Genomic DNA, 22,347 nt, shown 5'->3' with positions numbered 1-22,347 from the left:
CTTTTTTCTTGGTGTGGTAACACGGAGAGAGAGTGATGAGCTCTAGAGGAGCTCAATGTAGTTGGCATGGTAACATGGAGAGAGTATCGAGCTCTAGAGGAGCTCAACGTAGTTGGCATGGTAACATGGAGAGAGTATCGAGCTCTAGAGGAGCTCAACGTAGTTGGCATGGTAACATGGAGAGAGTGACGAGCTCTAGAGGAGCTCAACGTAGTTGGCATGGTAACACGGAGAGAGTATCGAGCTCTAGAGGAGCTCAACGTAGTTGGCATGGTAACATGGAGAGAGTGACGAGCTCTAGAGGAGCTCAACGTAGTTGGCATGGTAACATGGGGAGAGAGTGACGAGCTCTAGAGGAGCTCAACGTAGTTGGCATGGTAACACGGAGAGAGTGACGAGCTCTAGAGGAGCTCAACGTAGTTGGCATGGTAACATGGGGAGAGAGTGATGAGCTCTAGAGGAGCTCAACGTAGTTGGCATGGTAACATGGGGAGAGTGACGAGCTCTAGAGGAGCTCAACGTAGTTGGCATGGTAACATGGGGAGAGAGTGATGAGCTCTAGAGGAGCTCAACGTAGTTGGCATGGTAACACGGAGAGAGAGTGACGAGCTCTAGAGGAGCTCAACGTAGTTGGCATGGTAACATGGAGAGAGTGACGAGCTCTAGAGGAGCTCAACGTAGTTGGCATGGTAACACGGAGAGAGAGTGACGAGCTCTAGAGGAGCTCAACGTAGTTGGCATGGTAACATGGGGAGAGAGTGATGAGCTCTAGAGGAGCTCAACGTAGTTGGCATGGTAACATGGGGAGAGTGACGAGCTCTAGAGGAGCTCAACGTAGTTGGCATGGTAACATGGGGAGAGTGACGAGCTCTAGAGGAGCTCAACGTAGTTGGCATGGTAACATGGGGAGAGTGACGAGCTCTAAAGGAGCTCAATGTAGTTGGCATGGTAACATGGAGAGAGTGACGAGCTCTAGAGGAGCTCAACGTAGTTGGCGGGGAACATCCCGTAGTGACCATTGGGACCGTGTCCTCGCCACCAGCCCTCGTCCAACATCTCTATCCCCGTTACGATGTCACCGGGGTCAAAGGTGATCTCAGTGTTGTCGGCTGTGGAGGAGAAGTGATGGTGAGAAGATACACTAACCTTTGTGTGTGTGTGTGTGTGTGTGTGTGTGTGTGTGTGTGTGTGTGTGTGTGTGTGTGTGTGTGTTCATACCAGCCTGGTAGTCGTACAGAGCTCTGGCACTGAGGCCCGGTCCACTGGTGTCCACATCTCCGTCTCCAGCCTTAAAACACGTGAAAACACATGAAAACACACTAAAACACATTAAAACACATGAAAACACATGAAAACACATTAAAACACACTGAAGAAATGAATGTAGAAAGTGAAACAGAAAGTGGACTCACGGAGAAGTGGTCTGGGTAAAAGTTCTCGTACAGGTCCTCCACGGTCCCGTCGGGATCCGGAGCCTGGTACAGGTCCTCTGGAGGTCCGACACATTAACACATCACAAGCTGCTCAACACTGTGATCAGAGAACTGCTCTGATATTCCTCTATGTTGTTGGAAAAACATCCCCCCTACATACTATTATATAATATCGCTACCTTATTATCATCATCATCATCATCACCATCACCACCATCACCATCATTATTATTATTATTCATGTATTCATGTATTCATGTATTCATGTTTAACGTTAATGTTGTGGTCGATCTCATTTTGAACTATTTTATAAAACAAATATGTAACAAATCCTGATTTTCATTACGGAGTTATTTTAGTTGTTATTTCCTGTTTTATTTTGTGTTTCTTACGTCTCCTCTCGTTTCAGAAACTTCACTTCCTGCCCTTGATACTGGCCCCGCCCCTACTGGTCTCACCTGTTCCCAGTTAGCCTCACCTCCCCAGTGTGTTTAGTCTGTGGGTTTCCTACCTGTGTGATTACTGGCCCCGCCCCTACTGGTCTCACCTGTTCCCAGTTTGACTCACCTCTCTTGTCCAGCGTTCCAGTGTAAGTGATCTTGGTTTATCTGAACTCTGCATGTTTTTGTCTCACCCTGGTCGGCTCTGATTGCCTCTATCTGACTGCTCACCTGTACCTGACTGTTCACCTGTACCTGACTGCTCACCTGTACCTGACTGCTCACCTGTACCTGACTGTTCACCTGTATCTGACTGTTCACCTGTACCTGACTGTTCACCTGTATCTGACTGCTCACCTGTACCTGACTGTTCACCTGTACCTGACTGCTCACCTGTACCTGACTGCTCACCTGTACCTGACTGTTCACCTGTATCTGACTGCTCACCTGTACCTGACTATTCACCTGTATCTGACTGCTCACCTGTACCTGACTGTTCACCTGTACCTGACTGTTCACCTGTACCTGACGGCTCACCTGTATCTGACTGTTCACCTGTACCTGACTGTTCACCTGTACCTGACTGTTCACCTGTACCTGACGGCTCACCTGTATCTGACTGTTCACCTGTACCTGACTGTTCACCTGTACCTGACTGCTCACCTGTACCTGACTGTTCACCTGTACCTGACTGCTCACCTGTATCTGACTGCTCAACTGTATCTGACTGTTCACCTTTATCTGACTGCTCACCTGTACCTGACCGTTCACCTGTACCTGACTGCTCACCTGTACCTGACTGCTCACCTGTACCTGACTGTTCACCTGTACCTGACTGCTCACCTGTATCTGACTGCTCAACTGTATCTGACTGTTCACCTTTATCTGACTGCTCACCTGTACCTGACCGTTCACCTGTACCTGACCGCTCACCTGTATCTGACCGCTCACCTGTATCTGACTGCTCACCTGTACCTGACTGTTCACCTGTATCTGACTGTTCACCTGTACCTGACTGTTCACCTGTACCTGACTGCTCACCTGTATCTGACTGCTCACCTGTACCTAACTGTTCACCTGTACCTGACTGCTCACCTGTATCTGACTGCTCACCTGTACCTGACTGTTCACCTGTACCTGACTGTTCACCTGTATCTGACTGGTCACCTGTATCTGACCGCTCACCTGTACCTGACTGCTCACCTGTATCTGACTGTTCACCTGTACCTGACTGCTCACCTGTACCTGACTGTTCACCTGTACCTGACTGCTCACCTGTACCTGACTGCTCACCTGTACCTGACTGTTCACCTGTATCTGACTGTTCACCTGTACCTGACTGTTCACCTGTATCTGACTGCTCACCTGTACCTGACTGTTCACCTGTACCTGACTGCTCACCTGTACCTGACTGCTCACCTGTACCTGACTGTTCACCTGTATCTGACTGCTCACCTGTACCTGACTATTCACCTGTATCTGACTGCTCACCTGTACCTGACTGTTCACCTGTACCTGACTGTTCACCTGTACCTGACGGCTCACCTGTATCTGACTGTTCACCTGTACCTGACTGTTCACCTGTACCTGACTGTTCACCTGTACCTGACGGCTCACCTGTATCTGACTGTTCACCTGTACCTGACTGTTCACCTGTACCTGACTGCTCACCTGTACCTGACTGTTCACCTGTACCTGACTGCTCACCTGTATCTGACTGCTCAACTGTATCTGACTGTTCACCTTTATCTGACTGCTCACCTGTACCTGACCGTTCACCTGTACCTGACTGCTCACCTGTACCTGACTGCTCACCTGTACCTGACTGTTCACCTGTACCTGACTGCTCACCTGTATCTGACTGCTCAACTGTATCTGACTGTTCACCTTTATCTGACTGCTCACCTGTACCTGACCGTTCACCTGTACCTGACCGCTCACCTGTATCTGACCGCTCACCTGTATCTGACTGCTCACCTGTACCTGACTGTTCACCTGTATCTGACTGTTCACCTGTACCTGACTGTTCACCTGTACCTGACTGCTCACCTGTATCTGACTGCTCACCTGTACCTAACTGTTCACCTGTACCTGACTGCTCACCTGTATCTGACTGCTCACCTGTACCTGACTGTTCACCTGTACCTGACTGTTCACCTGTATCTGACTGGTCACCTGTATCTGACCGCTCACCTGTACCTGACTGCTCACCTGTATCTGACTGTTCACCTGTACCTGACTGTTCACCTGTACCTGACTGCTCACCTGTATCTGACTGCTCACCTGTACCTGACTGTTCACCTGTACCTGACTGTTCACCTGTATCTGACTGGTCACCTGTATCTGACCGCTCACCTGTATCTGACTGTGCACCTGTCCTGTTTCGAGTTGTGCCTTTCTTTTTCTTCCCAGTCGTAACGCAGGTGTTTTAGACGGTTTCATCTTTTGTTAAAGGTTCTTCATGTAAAATCTTAAAGTAATTTTAGTGACGGCAGTAAAAGTATAAAAGTATAAAAGTATAAAAGTATAAAAGTGCTCATTGATATTTTTGTCTAAGAGAAGGCGTCGTACCTGGAGCACCTTCATCGTCTTCAAACTCATCGGACCACTCCTCCTCTTCCTCCTCTGGGTACGTGTTCTCTGAGGACCAGAGAGACATTTAGATCTTTACAAAGATGATTACATGAAACACGTCTTAAAGAAGAACTCATCAACACTCACAGGACTTTAGTCAAACCCATGTCTGGGATGTGTGAATGATTCAGAGTGGTATATATATTCTGTACATGGATGTCAGTGATCACCTGGAGCTCATCATTCACTGACTGTTTATTAGCTGTGTGTCTGACCTGCAGCTGGAACAGGTGAGCCTGGAGCAGGTGAGTGAGACAGCCCAGGTGAGACAGGTGAGACAGGTGAGACAGGTGAGACCACAGCTGGAGCAGGTGAGTGAGACAGCCCAGGTGAGACAGGTGAGACCACAGCTGGAGCAGGTGAGTGAGACAGCCCAGGTGAGACAGGTGAGACCACAGCTGGAGCAGGTGAGTGAGACAGCCCAGGTGAGACAGGTGAGATCACAGCTGGAGCAGGTGAGTGAGACAGCCCAGGTGAGACAGGTGAGATCACAGCTGGAGCAGGTGAGTACTGAGGCTTCGGCGGAGTTTCTCTCTCGAAGGACTTCTGAGATAAAAATGGACTCCGCAGCTTCCCTGAGACGCAGAGTGACAACATGAATATTGTGTCATTATCAGGTGTTATTTATTTACTTGTTTGTTTGTTTGTTTGTTTGTTTGTTTGTTTACCAGGTCTGGATGCAGCAGGAGACTGGAAGCTTTGCTCCTTCTGCTTGAAGACGTCTCTGGGGTTAAATGACCTCTGAGAGATCAGTGACCTTGCCTCCTGTGAACAACAGCGAGAGCTTAAAGACGTATCACAGCAGCAACATTTAGTCCCTGGTATGAGTCAAACTATTAAAAAAAAAAATGAGGCGCCTACATTTCCCATAATGCAACTCTTCTCTGTCATTAGACACTCCCTGGCTGCGTTCCAAAGCTCTTAATTGCATCCCTGTTTCCCTCACTTGCGTCTTTTCCTTGCGTCTTAGGGTCTTTCCCATTAGTGCTTTTATACGGCTTGACTCCTCGACTCCTCGGCTCCTCGACTCCTCGACTCGCGTCTTAGTCCCGCCCCCGGGAGATGCGAGCGGAGGAGGCGAGGAAAAGACTCGAGGAGAGAGGAAACGAGTAAATATGTTTTTAGAGACATGAGATGTCGTTTCCTCTGAAGCGTCACGTGAAGCGACGTCCGTTTCTGATGACAGCAGCAGCTGATAACAGCTGGATCAGCTGTCAGTTGGCTTCAACAGCTGTTTATGTCTGAACTGATCTAATAGTAATAAAGAAACAGAGTTATCAGAGCAGCAGTGTTTCCTCTCTGTAGCCTGTTACCTGTTTAACAAACACCTGCACATGAATAACAGCTGCAGTCTGTATTTCTACTGTGGACTGAGTCCTGCTTAGAGGACCAGGAACCATCTCTACTGTGGACTGAGTCCTGCTTAGAGAACCAGGAACCATCTCTACTGTGGACTGAGTCCTGCTTAGAGGACCAGGAACCATCTCTACTGTGGACTGAGTCCTGCTTAGAGGACCAGAACCATCTCTACTGTGGACTGAGTCCTGCTTAGAGGACCAGGAACCATCTCTACTGTGGACTGAGTCCTGCTTAGAGGACCAGGAACCATCTCTACTGTGGACTGAGTCCTGCTTAGAGGACCAGGAACCATCTCTACTGTGGACTGAGTCCTGCTTAGAGGACCAGGAACCATCTCTACTGTGGACTGAGTCCTGCTTAGAGGACCAGGAACCATCTCTACTGGCACAATATCTTTATATTATGTATTCAGTATTAGTGTCTGTAGTTATTGATATTCTGACAGTAGAAGTTCTGTATTAGTCTGAATGTTTGAGGGGAAAGTGAAATGATGTAACTCATATCAAACCCACGTTCAGGAATTATCAGCTTCTCATGTGACTGAATGGAAATGATGATAAATGATGTAAAAGGTATAAAAGACAGACCCTCCTTCTCTCTCTGACTTTAACTGGATACTTAATAAAAGTGAATGAGTGAAATAACAGATCATCAAAAGAAAACTCTTTCTAATAAATGAAGAAAGTTATTTTAAATCTGTTCATTGTCAGCTTTTATAAACCCCTCTCAGAGTCGGACTCCTTCAGAGGAAACGACGTCTCATGTCTCTAAAAACATATTTACTCGTTTCCTCTCTCCTCGAGTCGTTTCCTCGCCTCCTCCGCTCGCATCTCCCGGGGGCGGGACTAAGACGCGAGTCGAGGAGTCGAGGAGTCGAGGAGTCGAGGAGCCGAGGAGTCGAGGAGTCAAGCCGTATAAAAGCACTAATGGGAAAGACCCATTGAGTCTCTGAATGTGGGCCGCCGCTGAGACTCATGGGTATTGTAGTATTTAGTTGTGATCATTTCATTATCCAGGAGAATAAATCTTATACTCTTCTTAATCCAGTAGCTCCTGTACATATTAATATCATTTATATTATAATATACTATAATAATATTATAAATTATTATAATATATATAATATATATATATATATAATAATAATATATATTACATATATTATATATTATTATAATAATATCTTCTCATACTCACGTTAGCTTTCTGCACAGACGCAGCGGAGTTGATGCCGTACCTCTTGTTTCCGTTCTCCTGTTGGTTCTAACAGACACGTCACGTTATCGCTTTTATATTCATATCTTTTTATTATGTATTTATTATATTCTATATTTTTATTTATATCTTTTACTAAACAGTTTAAAACAACTTGTTTTTTTTCTGATTTGGCCTTCATCTCTCTCGACATGATATTCATCTCTTTTAACATTTGTGTGTTGTTAGTGATAATAAACCAGAATTATCTTTTCCTCACCGGTCGCTGCTGCTTCCTCTCTCCTTCCTCTTCCTCCCTCTGTCGCTGCTGCTTCCTCTCTCCTTCCTCTTCCTCCCTCTGCTGATAAATCCTGAAATACACAAACACAGAAAGCACCAATCAGTGGCTGTTTGTGTGTGTTGTTGTTGTTGTTGTTGTTGTTGTTGTGTTTGTGTTTGACTGACATCTCCCTCCTCTCCCTCTCCAGTGTTTCTCTCTCCTGCTCCGCTCTTTTCTTCTCTTCCCGTTGACGAGTGTCTTCGTCCCTCTGGAGAAGAAGAGTCATATTATTATTATTAAATCTGATGAAACTACAGTTTATAAACTGGATAGATAAATAAATAAAGATAAAGATGAATCTGAAGAGAAACCTGAGTTTGGATCCAGAAGTCGTCCTTTTTGGTTTGTTGGATTTCCTCCACGGCGTTGACCTTCCGGTACACAGAACCCTGTCGGAGAACAAGTTCCCCGTTAAAACAAACTCATGTCTTAGAACTCTGGACCACCACGTCTCCACCCCGTCTCCACCCCGGCTCCACCCCGTCTCCACCCCGTCTCCACCCCGGCACCAGCTCCACCCACCCCATCTCCACCCAACCCGGCTCCACCCACCCCGGCTCCAGCCCGGCTCCACCCACCCCGGCTCCACCCAACCCGGCTCCACCCAATATAAATATATAAATATATAAATATATATATAGGTGTCTCACCACGGGTCCTCTGGAAGCGTCTCTGTATTGTGTTTGTTTGTGGAAGTTGAAATTGGCTCCGGAGGCTTTGGCCACTTTCTGCAGGACGGTCTCTGGTTCCACGTCATCGTCTCCGCGGGCGTTGATGGTCACATGAGCTCCCTGAGATCAGACTCACGTTACCGTTCATCACGTGTGTTTATAGATGGTAGATTTGATTTTATATATATATATATATATATATATCCCAGCGAGACTCACCTTCAGGAAGCTGCCCATCGAGCTCACATGGTTGGCACATATTCCTTTTCTCCAGTCCTTCACACCTTCACCTGTCTGTCCACACGCACACACACACACACACACACACACGCACACACACATGAACCCAAGGAACTGAGCCGAGGCTATCTGTATGTTCTGTGTTTATATTCATATATTAATATTCTGTGTGTATATTGTGTGTCTCACCCAGTTGATGAGGACGTATTTGGGCAGACCAGAGTTTGGGTCCTGAACCCGACAGAAAGCGTACATCACCTTCCCGCTGTTCAGCTCCTCCACCATCTCCTCTAGTCCACCGTCTACACACACACGCACACGCACACGCACATGCGCACACGTCCTGATGATGTAATTTTAGCTGTGATTCATTTTAATAATCAGTTAAAGTTAAAGTAACTGAGTACATTTACTCTACTCCTCTCAGGACCCCTCAGATTTATCTGGTGACCCTCTGCAGGGGCCCGACCCCTAGGTTGGGACCCACTGGACTAAACTAGCTGACGTATGTAGAGTAAAGTTCTACTGCAGGACTCTGAGAATACTTTTACTGCAGTATCAAATCAAATCAAATCAATTTATTTTTGTATAGCGTCAAATCACAACAGAAGTTATCTCAAGACGCTTTATATGTAGAGCAGGTCTATGACCGTACACCAGAGTTTAGAGACCCAACAGGATCCACCAAGCGCACTGAGGCCAGGAACAACTCCCCGATTACTGGGAAGAAACCTGGAGCAGAACCGGGCGCAGGGCGGGCGGCCATCTGCCGAGACCGGCTGGGGGGACAGATAGATAGAGTGAGAGAGAGAGAGAGAGATAGAGAGAGAGAGATATAGAAGCAGCCACAATAGCAGTCTAGCCGCTGTAATAACTAATACAAGTAGGGCTGATAACACAAAACCAATAGTGGTGGATGGAAAGAGTGATAATACAACTATCGGAAAGCCAGCACTGTCCAGCATCTCTCCTCAGTACGTCCATGTGTATTGGTGTGGGACGTCCCTGCGATCGATGCCCGTGCGTTGGTTCCTGCAGCATCAGCATGCTTGCTGGGAGCTCTTGATGTCTTTGGCAGTGATTGAGAAGTGTTATTCTCCAGGCTGCCACATTGTCATTAGGTGTTGGAAATCCCTCGTTAGCATTGGTAGTCCCTCGTACAGACGTAGTTAATTAGGGATGGTAGCAGTTGGTGTCAAGCAGGCACCGACGCGGCAGCAGATGCAGCCACAATACCGGAGACCACCAAGATCCAGGTGAAACCCTGCTCCAAGTGTACCCATGCTCCAGGTATAACCTCGCTCCCTGGTGTGATCCCGCTCCAGGTATGACCTCACTCCAGGTGTGACCCCGCTCCACGGTTAGCTGCGAGACAAGGAGGCACAAGGACTCCCGGGAAGGAATGAAGTTAGTAACAACATGGACATGGGACATGAGTATATACAGAAGGAGAGGGGAGCTCAGTGTGTCATAGGAAGTTCCTTATGACAGTGTGTCATAGGAAGTCCCCCGGCAGTCTATGCCTATAGCAGCTTAAGTATAAGCGTTATCAAAGAGGAAAGTCTTTAGCCTACTCTTAAATGTAGAGACGGTGTCTGCCTCCCGGACTGAAACTGGGAGCTGGTTCCAGAGAAGAGGAGCTTGATAGCTGAAGGCTCTGGCTCCCATTCTACGTTTGGAGACTCTAGGAACCTCAAGTAACCCTGCATTCTGTGAGCGCAGTGCTCTAGTGGGGTAGTAGGGTACTATGAGCTCTTTAAGATATGATGGGGCCTGACCGTTTAGCGCTTTGTAGGTGAGGAGGATGATTTTAAAATCTATTCTGGATTTTACAGGCAGCCAGTGCAGAGAAGCTAATACAGGCGTAATATGATCTCTTTTTCTAGTTCTAGTCAGTACACGTGCTGCAGCATTCTGGATCAACTGGAGAGTCTTAAGAGACTTATTGGAGCAGCCTGATAATAAGGAATTGCAGTAATCGAGTCTAGAGGTAACAAATGCATGGACTAATTTTTCTGCATCATTTTGACACAGGATGTGCCTGATCTTCACAATGTTACGTAGATGAAAGAAGGCAGTCCGTGAGGTTTGTTTTATGTGAGAGTTAAAGGACATATCCTGGTCGAAGACAACTCCCAGATTCCTTACGGTGGTGCTGGAGGCCAGGGCAATGCCATCTAAAGTAACTATATCATTAGATAATTTGTTTCGGAGGTGCTCAGGGCCTAGTACAATAACTTCAGTTTTGTCTGAGTTTAACATCAGGAAATTGCAGGTCATCCAGGTTTTTATGTCCTTAAGGCATGCTTGAAGTTTAGTTAACTGGTTTGTTTCGTCTGGCTTGATTGATAGATATAATTGAGTATCATCTGCATAACAATGAAAGTTTATGGAGTGTTTTCTAATAACATTGCCTAAGGGAAGCATATATAAGGTAAATAGAATTGGTCCAAGTACAGAACCCTGTGGAACTCCGTGACTAACTTTGGCGTACATGGAGGACTCATCGTTGATATGTACAAACTGAGATCGATCTGATAAATAGGACTTAAACCAACTTAGTGCAGTTCCTTTAATGCCAATTAAATGTTCCAGTCTCTGTAATAGGATGTCATGGTCAATGGTGTCGAAAGCAGCACTGAGATCTAGCAAGACAAGTACAGAGACAAGTCCTTTGTCCGATGCCATTAGAAGGTCATTTGTAATTTTCACTAGTGCTGTCTCTGTGCTATGGTGCACTCTAAATCCTGACTGATAATCTTCGAATAAATGATTGTTCTGTAGAAAGTCACACAGCTGACTGGCAACTACTTTCTCCAGTATTTTGGAGGTAAAGGGAAGGTTAGATATAGGTCTATAGTTGGCTAGGACCTCTGGATCAAGAGTGGGTTTTTTAAGAAGATGTTTAATTACAGCTACTTTAAAGGACTGTGGTACATAGCCTGTTAGTAGAGACACATTGATCATATCCAGTAAAGAGGTGCTAACTAGAGGTAAAACTTCTTTAAGCAGTCTAGTTGGAATAGGGTCTAGGAGACAGGTAGATGATTTAGATGAGGAGATCAGTGAGGTTAATTTGTGGAGATCGATAGGAGAAAAGCAGTCTAAATATATATCAGGTTGTACAGCTGTTTCTAAGGTTCCTAAGTTTGAGGATAAATTGGTACCAGTTGACGGTAGGAGGTGATTAATTTTGTCTCTAATAGTTATGATTTTATCATTAAAGAAACTCATGAAGTCACTACTACTGAGGGTTGTAGGAATACATGGCTCAATAGAGCTGTGACTTTCTGTCAGCCTGGCTACAGTGTTGAATAGAAACCTGGGGTTGTTCTTATTTTTCTCTATTAATGATGAGTAATGGGCTGCTCTGGCATCACAGAGAGCCTTCCTATATGTTTTAAGACTATCTTGCCAGACTAAATGAGATTCTTCCTGTTTGGTGGAACGCCATATCCTTTCCAGTTTCCTCGATGCTTGCTTTAATTTGCGTGTTTGAGGGTTATACCATGGAGCTGACTTCCTTTGTTTTACTAACTTCTTTTTTAGAGGGGCAACAGAATCAAGTGTGACTCGCAGTGAGTCTGTAGCACTATCTACAAGATGATCAATTTGGGTAGGGCTAAAATTAACATACGAGTCCTCTGTTATATTGAGACATGGTATTGAATTTAATGCTGATGGAATCGCTTCCTTAAATTTAGCTACAACACTATCGGATAGACATCTAGTGTACACACTTTTATCTGATGGTGTATAGTCTAGTAATAAGAATTCAAAAGTGATTAAATAATGGTCTGATAAAAGAGAGTTCTGTGGAAAAACAATTAAATGTTCAATTTCAACGCCATATGACATAACAAGGTCGAGGGTGTGGTTAAAGCGGTGAGTGGGTTTATGCACGTTCTGCGAGAAACCAATTGAATCTAATAAAGAGATAAACGCAGTACTGAAGCTATCATTATCAACGTCCACATGAATATTAAAATCACCTACTATAATGACTTTATCTGTTTTCAGGACTAAGCTTGATAGAAACTCTGAGAATTCAGATAGAAATTCAGAATATGGGCCTGGAGCGCGGTACACTATAACAAAGAGAATTGGCTGTAGTGTTTTCCAGGTTGGGTGTGAAAGACTAAGAACAAGGCTTTCAAATGAGTTATAATTTAGTTTAGTTTTAGGGTTTATTAATAGGCTTGAGTCGAAGATGGCTGCAACTCCACCTCCTCGGCCGGTGTCTCGAGGAATGTGAGTATTAATATGACTCGGGGGAGTGGATTCGTTTAGGCTGACATATTCTTCCTGACACAGCCAGGTTTCGGTAAGACAAAATAAATCAATGTGATTATCTGATATTAAATCATTTACTAGTAGAGCTTTAGATGACAGAGATCTGATATTTAAGAGTCCACATTTAATTCTCCTGTTTTGTTGCTTTATTGCAGTGCTAGTGTTAGATTTTATTAGATTATTATGTTTAGCTCCTCTTCTGTTTACTTTTGATTTAATTAATTTAGGTGGGGCAGACACAGTCTCAGTGAGGTTTGGGGTTAAGCTATGGGTGGGTAACTGCTCTAATGGAAGCGCAGAGAAGTGTGTAAGACTACAGCTCTGCGTCCTGGAATGACCCCTGGTTTGTCATGGATTTGTTCCACCAACAATCTTGGTCAGATTTCTGGATAAGAGAGCCGCACCATCCAAAGTTGGATGAATGCCGTCTCTCCTAATCAGGCCAGGAATTCCCCAGAAAGGGTTCCAATTGTCAATGAAGCCCACATCGTTTGCTGGACACCACCTCGACAGCCAGCTGTGGAATGACTTCATGCGGCTATACATGTCGTCACTGGTCAGGTTGGGGAGGGGACCAGAGAAAACTACGGAGTCCGACATTGTTTTTGCATATGCACACACCGATTGGACATTAACTTTAGTGACCTCCGATCGACGTAACCGGGTGTCATTACCGCCGACGTGAATAACAATCTTACTGTATTTACGTTTATCCTTAGCCAGCAGTTTCAAAACGGATTCAATGTCGCCCGCTCTGGCCCCCGGGATGCAATTAACTATGGCAGCTGACTTCGCTAACTTCACGTTTCGCAAAATGGAGCTGCCGATAACCAGAGTTGGTTTCTCAGCGGGTGTGTCGCTGAGTGAGGAATATCTGTTAGAAACGTGAAGTGGTTGGTGGTTAACCGTGGGCTTCAGGGTACGACTATGCTTCCTTCGGACAGTCACCCAGCCTCCCGGCTGCTCGGGGGTTGCCGGGGGACGGCTAGCAGAAGCTAAGCTTGGCCGGTCTGCACCGGCTAGGGGCTGGCTAACTACAGAAGAAGCTAAAGCTAAAGTGCAGAACCGGGCTTCTAACTCGCTAACCCTCGCCTCCAATGCAGCGAATGCACTACACCTAATACATGTACCATTAGCTCTAAAGGAGGCAGAGGAATAACTAAACATAAGACACACAGAGCAGGGGAGAGCAGGAGAAGGAGAGAGAACAGGAGAAGGAGAGAGAACAGGAGAGCAGGGGAGAGGAGAAGCCATCGCTAACGGCTAAGCTACTGCTAAGCTACTGTTATGCTACGGTACGATAGCCCAGCTAGCGTTAGCCGAGCTGAAAATGTGTGGTTAAGTCTCTAAAGAGGAGTGAGGTGTGAGTGCTTAAGCAGAACTAGTGTAGATATAAATGTAGCGGGTAATTATCCGCTGTAATGAAGAGTATATAACTATATTGCCCTGGATGTGCTAGAGCAGCTACAGAACACAGCAGCACACAGAAAGACAGGCAACCGGAAATGAGGCAACCGGAAATGAGGCAATACGCTTACCGTGAACCCTCTAATAAAATCTATAATAATACATCAGTCACAGGAGATACTTTACTGCACATCTGTATGTGAGCTCCTGACCTGCTTCCACATCTGCTATCCTCCACATCTGCTATCCTCCACATCTGCTATCCTCCATCCTGCTATCCTCCATCCTGCTATCCTCCACATCTGCTATCCTCCACATCTGCTATCCTCCATCCTGCTATCCTCAACATCTGCTATCCTCCACATCTGCTATCCTCCATCCTGCTATCCTCCACATCTGCTATCCTCCAGCCTGCTATCCTCCACATCTGCTATCCTCCACATCTGCTATCCTCCACATCTGCTATCCTCCATCCTGCTATCCTCCACATCTGCTATCCTCCAGCCTGCTATCCTCCAGCCTGCTATCCTCCACATCTGCTATCCTCCATCCTGCTATCCTTCAGCCTGCTATCCTCCACATCTGCTATCCTCCAGCCTGCTATCCTCCAGCCTGCTATCCTCCAGCCTGCTATCCTCCACATCTGCTATCCTCCACATCTGCTATCCTCCAGCCTGCTATCCTCCAGCCTGCTATCCTCAACATCTGCTATCCTCCACATCTGCTATCCTCCATCCTGCTATCCTCAACATCTGCTATCCTCCACATCTGCTATCCTCCATCCTGCTATCCTCCACATCTGCTATCCTCCAGCCTGCTATCCTCCACATCTGCTATCCTCCACATCTGCTATCCTCCACATCTGTTATCCTCCATCCTGCTATCCTCCACATCTGCCATCCTCCACATCTGCTATTCTCCAGCCTGCTATCCTCCACATCTGCTATCCTCCACATCTGCTATCCTCCATCCTCCAGCCTGCTATCCTCCACATCTGCTATCCTCCATCCTCCAGCCTGCTATCCTCCACATCTGCTATCCTCCACATCTGCTATCCTCCATCCTCCAGCCTGCTATCCTCCACATCTGCTATCCTCCACATCTGCTATCCTCCATCCTCCAGCCTGCTATCCTCCACATCTGCTATCCTCCATCCTCCAGCCTGCTATCCTCCACATCTGCTATCCTCCACATCTGCTATCCTCCAGCCTGCTATCCTCCACATCTGCTATCCTCCAGCCTGCTATCCTCCACATCTGCTATCCTCCAGCCTGCTATCCTCCAGCCTGCTATCCTCCAGCCTGCTATCCTCCATCCTGCCATCCTTCAGCCTGCTATCCTCCACATCTGCTATCCTCCAGCCTGCTATCCTCCAGCCTGCTATCCTCCAGCCTGCTATCCTCCACATCTGCTATCCTCCACATCTGCTATCCTCCAGCCTGCTATCCTCCAGCCTGCTATCCTCCACATCTTCTATCCTCCACATCTGCTATCCTCCAGCCTGCTATCCTCCAGCCTGCTATCCTCCACATCTGCTATCCTCCACATCTGCTATCCTCCAGCCTGCTATCCTCCAGCCTGCTATCCTCCACATCTGCTATCCTCCACATCTGCTATCCTCCAGCCTGCTATCCTCCAGCCTGCTATCCTCCAGCCTGCTATCCTCCACATCTGCTATCCTCCACATCTGCTATCCTCCAGCCTGCTATCCTCCATCCTGCTATCCTCCAGCCTGCTATCCTCCACATCTGCTATCCTCCACATCTGCTATCCTCCACATCTGCTATCCTCCACATCTGCTATCCTCCATCCTGCTATCCTCCACATTTGCTATCCTCCATCCTCCATCCTGCTATCCTCCAGCCTGCTATCCTCCAGCCTGCTATCCTCCACATCTTCTATCCTCCACATCTGCTATCCTCCACATCTGCTATCCTCCATCCTGCTATCCTCCAGCCTGCTATCCTCCACATCTGCTATCCTCCACATCTGCTATCCTCCTTCCTGCTATCTCCACATCTGCTATCCTCCATCCTGCTATCCTCCACATTTGCTAACCTCCATCCTCCATCCTGCTATCCTCCAGCCTGCTATCCTCCAGCCTGCTATCTTCCACATCTGCTATCCTCCACATCTGCTATCCTCCAGCCTGCTATCTTCCACATCTGCTATCCTCCACATCTGCTATCCTCCAGCCTGCTATCTTCCACATCTGCTATCCTCCACATCTGCTATCCTCCAGCCTGCTATCTTCCACATCTGCTATCCTCCACATCTGCTATCCTCCAGCCTGCTATCCTCCACATCTTCTATCCTCCAGCCTGCTATCCTCCACATCTGCTATCCTCCAGCCTGCTATCTTCCACATCTGCTATCCTCCACATCTGCTATCCTCCAGCCTGCTATCTTCCACATCTGCTATCCTCCACATCTGCTATCCTCCAGCCTGCTATCCTCCACATCTTCTATCCTCCAGCCTGCTATCCTCCACATCTGCTATCCTCCATCCTGCTATCCTCCAGCCTGCTATCCTCCACATCTGCTATCCTCCACATCTGCTATCCTCCAGCCTGCTATCTTCCACATCTGCTATCCTCCATCCTGCTATCCTCCAGCCTGCTATCTTCCACATCTGCTATCCTCCATCCTGCTATCCTCCAGCCTGCTATCCTCCACATCTGCTATCCTCCACATCTGCTATCCTCCAGCCTGCTATCCTCCACATCTGCTATCCTCCATCCTCCATCCTGCTATCGTCCAGCCTGCTATCCTCCAGCCTGCTATCCTCCATCCTCCATCCTCCATCCTGCTATCCTCCATCCTGCTATCATCCAGCCTGCTATCCTCCAGCCTGCTATCCTCCATCCTCCATCCTGCTATCCTCCATCCTGCTATCCTCCATCCTGCTATCCTCCAGCCTGCTATCCTCCATCCTCCAGCCTGCTATCCTCCATCCTGCTATCCTCCATCCTGCTATCCTCCATCCTGCTATCCTCCATCCTCCAGCCTGCTATCCTCCATCCTGCTATCCTCCATCCTGCTATCCTCCATCCTGCTATCCTCCATCCTCCAGCCTGCTATCCTCCATCCTGCTATCCTCCATCCTGCTATCGTCCAGCCTGCTATCCTCCATCCTGCTATCCTCCATCCTGCTATCCTCCAGCCTGCTATCCTCCATCCTCCAGCCTGCTATCCTCCATCCTGCTATCCTCCAGCCTGCTATCCTCCACCCTGCTATCCTCCAGCCTGCTATCCTCCATCCTGCTATCCTCCAGCCTGCTATCCTCCATCCTCCAGCCTGCTATCCTCTATCCTGCTATCCTCCATCCTGCTATCCTCCATCCTGCTATCCTCCTCCAGCCTGCTATCCTCCTCCATCCTGCTATCCTCCAGCCTGCTATCCTCCAGCCTGCTATCCTCCTCCAGCCTGCTATCCTCCTCCATCCTGCTATCCTCCAGCCTGCTATCCTCCATCCTCCATCCTGCTTTCGTCCAGCCTGCTATCCTCCATCCTGCTATCCTCCTCCAGCCTGCTATCCTCCATCCTGCTATCCTCCTCCATCCTGCTATCCTCCAGCCTGCTATCCTCCAGCCTGCTATCCTCCTCCAGCCTGCTATCCTCCTCCATCCTGCTATCCTCCAGCCTGCTATCCTCCAGCCTGCTATCCTCCATCCTGCTATCCTCCTCCAGCCTGCTATCCTCCTCCATCCTGCTATCCTCCAGCCTGCTATCCTCCAGCCTGCTATCCTCCAGCCTGCTATCCTCCTCCATCCTGCTATCCTCCATCCTGCTATCCTCCTCCAGCCTGCTATCCTCCTCCATCCTGCTATCCTCCATCCTGCTATCCTCCTCCAGCCTGCTATCCTCCAGCCTGCTATCCTCCAGCCTGCTATCCTCCAGCCTGCTATCCTCCTCCATCCTGCTATCCTCCTCCAGCCTGCTATCCTCCAGCCTGCTATCCTCCTAACCTGCTATCCTCCTCCATCCTGCTATCCTCCTCCAGCCTGCTATCCTCCATCCTCCATCCTGCTTTCATCCAGCCTGCTATCCTCCAGCCTGCTATCCTCCAGCCTGCTATCCTCCTAACCTGCTATCCTCCTCCAGCCTGCTATCCTCCTCCATCCTGCTATCCTCCTCCAGCCTGCTATCCTCCAGCCTGCTATCCTCCATCCTGCTATCCTCCTCCAGCCTGCTATCCTCCTCCAGCCTGCTATCCTCCATCCTGCTATCCTCCTCCAGCCTGCTATCCTCCTCCATCCTGCTATCCTCCTCCATCCTGCTATCCTCCTCCAGCCTGCTATCCTCCAGCCTGCTATCCTCCATCCTGCTATCCTCCTCCAGCCTGCTATCCTCCTCCAGCCTGCTATCCTCCATCCTGCTATCCTCCTCCAGCCTGCTATCCTCCATCCTGCTATCCTCCTCCAGCCTGCTATCCTCCTCCATCCTGCTATCCTCCTCCAGCCTGCTATCCTCCTCCAGCCTGCTATCCTCCTCCAGCCTGCTATCCTCCAGCCTGCTATCCTCCTCCATCCTGCTATCCTCCTCCAGCCTGCTATCCTCCTCCAGCCTGCTATCCTCCTCCAGCCTGCTATCCTCCAGCCTGCTATCCTCCTCCATCCTGCTATCCTCCAGCCTGCTATCCTCCTCCAGCCTGCTATCCTCCGTCCTCCAGCCTGCTATCCTGAGTTGCCCTGCTCTGTTTCTGCACTGCCCCTGGGCCATCTGCCTGAGTTGACCTGCTCCGCCTCTGCCCTGCCCCAGGCCGTCCATCTGAGTTGACCTGCTCCGCATCTGCACTGCCCCAGCCCGTCCACCTGGGTTTTCCCTGCTCCGCATCTGCCATGCCCCAGGCCGTCCACCTGAGTTGACCTGCTCCGCTTCTGCACTGCCCCAGGCCCTCCACCTGAGTTGCCCTGCTCCGCCTCTGCACTGCCCCAGGCCGTCCACCTGAGTTGACCTGCTCCGCCTCTGCACTGCCCCAGGCCCTCCACCTTAGTTGCCCTGCTCCGCCTCTGCGCTGCCCCAGGCCGTCCACCTGAGTTGCCCTGCTCCGCCTCTGCGCTGCCCCAGGCCGTCCACCTGAGTTGCCCTGCTCCGCTTCTGCGCTGCCCCAGGCCGTCCACCTGAGTTGCCCTGCTGCGCCTCTGCCCTGCCCCAGGCCGTCCACCTGAGTTGCCCTGCTCCGCCTCTGCGCTGCCCCAGGCCGTCCACCTGAGTTGCCCTGCTCCGCGTCTGCGCTGCCCCAGGCCGTCCACCTGAGTTGCCCTGCTGCGCCTCTGCCCTGCCCCAGGCCGTCCACCTGGGTTTTCCCTGCTTCGCCCCAGTCCAGCCCCCCATTCCTGGGTTCTCTGCCCACTACTGCAGTATCACCTCTCTAATGTAATCTATAATACTACATCAGAGGAGACAGTCTGCTGCATGACTCTGAGAATACTTGTGTACTTTTACTGCAGTACATGACGCATTGATGAGATCTTACCTCCCTTGGCTGCCAGACGAATATCATTAGTGTTCCCTTCATAAGTGAACAATGCCCTGGAAACACAGAGGCAGTGATAGTTTAGTGATTGTTTAGTGATAGTTTAGTGATTGATAAGTGATTGATTAGTGATTGATTAGTGATTACTGGAACACCTCAGTCAACCGATAATCACAGATTTCATTCAACCAGGAAGTGAAGACAATGTTATTCTCTGTAAATAAGAGACATCTCACCAGTTTGTAGCCAACTTTCCATCCACCACTTCTTTATAAGCGTCCATGAGAGCAGCACCGTTCTTACTCAGATTCACCGCCATCGTCTTCCAGCTTTCTTAATTCAGGGTTCAAACAGGCTGCTAGTAGTCGACCCAAACAGCCTCAGAGACCTGGCAACGTGCTGACAGGTCTGACTCTGGGAAATCACCGCACAGCCGGATAAACTCTTCTTTACTCCACAGCAGAACCTCTGACACTCTGACACTCTGACACTCTGACACTCTGACTTTCCTCCACGCTGATGAGTCAAACCAGTCAAACCAGTCGGGTTAGAAGATCCAAACCTGATGAGCTACATTCTTACAGAAGGACTCGCCTCTGAGAAAATATACATTTATTCACATTATTATTGCTCTGCATGTATTGTATTAGATGTGTTTACTAACTTTACTTTTACAGAGTTTATTTCCACACACCTGAGTCCAGGTGAACCCAGAATATAAAACACACATCTGGCCACTAGGGGGAGTTTTAACATCAGACATCCTGAAGGCCTCAACCACCAGAGGAGACGTACTGAGTGTTTCTACTGTTCCTCTACTGCTACTCTACTGCTACTCTACTGTTACTCTACTGTTACTCTACTGTTACTCTACTGTTACTCTACTGCTACTCTACTGTTACTCTACTGCTACTCTACTGCTACTCTACTGTTACTCTACTGCTACTCTACTGTTACTCTACTGCTACTCTACTGCTACTCTACTGCTACTCTACTGTTACTCTACTGCTACTCTACTGTTACTCTACTGTTACTCTACTGCTACTCTACTGCTACTCTACTGTTACTCTACTGCTACTCTACTGTTACTCTACTGTTTCTCTACTGCTACTCTACTGTTACTCTACTGTTAATCTACTGTTACTCTACTGCTACTCTACTGTTACTCTACTGCTACTCTACTGTTACTCTACTGCTACTCTACTGTTACTCTACTGTTACTCTACTGTTACTCTACTGCTACTCTACTGTTACTCTACTGTTACTCTACTGCTACTCTACTGCTACTCTACTGCTACTCTACTGCTACTCTACTGTTACTCTACTGCTACTCTACTGTTACTCTACTGCTACTCTACTGTTAATCTACTGTTACTCTACTGCTACTCTACTGTTACTCTACTGCTACTCTACTGTTACTCTACTGCTACTCTACTGCTACTCTACTGTTACTCTACTGCTACTCTACTGCTACTCTACTGTTACTCTACTGTTACTCTACTGTTACTCTACTGTTACTCTACTGCTACTCTACTGTTACTCTACTGCTACTCTACTGTTACTCTACTGTTTCTCTACTGCTACTCTACTGTTACTCTACTGTTAATCTACTGTTACTCTACTGTTACTCTACTGCTACTCTACTGTTACTCTACTGTTACTCTACTGCTACTCTACTGTTACTCTACTGTTACTCTACTGCTACTCTACTGTTACTCTACTGCTACTCTACTGCTACTCTACTGTTACTCTACTGCTACTCTACTGTTACTCTACTGTTACTCTACTGCTACTCTACTGTTACTCTACTGTTACTCTACTGCTACTCTACTGTTACTCTACTGTTACTCTACTGTTAATCTACTGTTACTCTACTGCTACTCTACTGCTACTCTACTGTTAATCTACTGCTACTCTACTGTTACTCTACTGTTACTCTACTGTTACTCTACTGTTACTCTACTGTTAATCTACTGCTACTCTACTGTTACTCTACTGTTACTCTACTGTTAATCTACTGTTACTCTACTGTTACTCTACTGCTACTCTACTGTTACTCTACTGTTACTCTACTGTTACTCTACTGTTAATCTACTGTTAATCTACTGTTACTCTACTGTTAATCTACTGTTAATCTACTGTTACTCTACTGTTACTCTACTGTTACTCTACTGTTAATCTACTGTTACTCTACTGTTAATCTACTGTTACTCTACTGTTAATCTACTGTTACTCTACTGTTACTCTACTGTTACTCTACTGTTAATCTACTGTTACTCTACTGTTACTCTACTGTTACTCTACTGTTACTCTACTGTTACTCTACTGCTACTCTACTGTTAATCTACTGTTACTCTACTGTTACTCTACTGTTACTCTACTGTTAATCTACTGTTACTCTACTGTTACTCTACTGTTACTCTACTGTTAATCTACTGTTACTCTACTGCCTCTTATAATCAACAGACTCAAAACAGCAACATGTTCGTCCCGGGGTTAGGGTGTTGAACTGATCCGGGTCAGTGTGATGGACTGATCCTGGGTCAGTGTGATGAACTGATCCCGGGTCAGTGTGTTGAACTGATCCGGGTCAGTGTGTTGAACTGATCCGCGTCAGTGTGTTGAACTGATCCGGGTCGGTGTGATGAACTGATCCGGGTCAGTGTGTTGAACTGATCCGGGTCAGTGTGATGAACTGATCCGGGTCAGTGTGTTGAACTGATCCGCGTCAGTGTGTTGAACTGATCCGGGTCAGTGTGTTGAACTGATCCGCGTCAGTGTGATGAACTGATCCGGGTCAGTGTGTTGAACTGATCCGGGTCAGTGTGATGAACTGACCCGGGTCAGTGTGATGAA

General features: G+C 47.8%; 1 protein-coding gene and 1 long non-coding RNA gene across 2 annotated transcripts; one reads left to right on the top strand and one right to left on the bottom strand.

Annotated features, from left to right (window-relative positions):
- Positions 1-419: 419 nt before the first annotated feature.
- On the bottom strand, positions 420-20,508 carry LOC141763754 (drebrin-like protein B). Its single transcript, XM_074628473.1, has 16 exons — positions 20,186-20,508; positions 19,728-20,087; positions 19,492-19,547; positions 8,501-8,613; positions 8,291-8,365; positions 8,051-8,191; positions 7,712-7,789; positions 7,526-7,608; positions 7,341-7,431; positions 7,064-7,129; positions 5,176-5,272; positions 4,723-5,082; positions 4,445-4,513; positions 1,413-1,489; positions 1,219-1,288; positions 420-1,109 (listed from the first exon to the last, which is right to left on the bottom strand). The coding sequence occupies exons 2-16, from the start codon at positions 19,808-19,810 to the stop codon at positions 973-975; spliced, it is 1,596 nt and encodes a 531-aa protein (XP_074484574.1). The 5' UTR covers positions 19,811-20,087; positions 20,186-20,508; the 3' UTR covers positions 420-972.
- Positions 1,412-4,999, top strand: LOC141763755 (uncharacterized). Its single transcript, XR_012593155.1, has 3 exons — positions 1,412-1,495; positions 4,451-4,779; positions 4,894-4,999. It is a non-coding gene; the product is annotated as an uncharacterized LOC141763755 (long non-coding RNA).
- Positions 20,509-22,347: the final 1,839 nt, after the last annotated feature.

This window comes from Sebastes fasciatus, unplaced genomic scaffold (assembly GCF_043250625.1).
Source record: "Sebastes fasciatus isolate fSebFas1 unplaced genomic scaffold, fSebFas1.pri Scaffold_36, whole genome shotgun sequence".
Taxonomy (NCBI): Eukaryota; Metazoa; Chordata; class Actinopteri; order Perciformes; family Sebastidae; genus Sebastes; species Sebastes fasciatus.
The sequence above is the reverse complement of the archived record's forward strand: the minus strand, read 5'-3'. Positions and strand labels throughout refer to the sequence as shown.

What these genes read in the sequence shown, in the direction of transcription:
- LOC141763754 (XM_074628473.1), bottom strand. Translation starts at nt 19,810, where the DNA reads ATGGCGGTGAATCTGAGTAAGAACGGTGCTGCTCTCATGGACGCTTAT. An exon ending in TCGTCTGGCAGCCAAGGGAG is followed by an intron (nt 8,614 to 19,491) that starts GTAAGATCTCAT and finishes GTGTGTGTGTAG; the next exon opens with ACGGTGGACTAGAGGAGATG. An exon ending in TCCTGCTGCATCCAGACCTG is followed by an intron (nt 5,083 to 5,175) that starts GTAAACAAACAA and finishes TCTGCGTCTCAG; the next exon opens with GGAAGCTGCGGAGTCCATTT.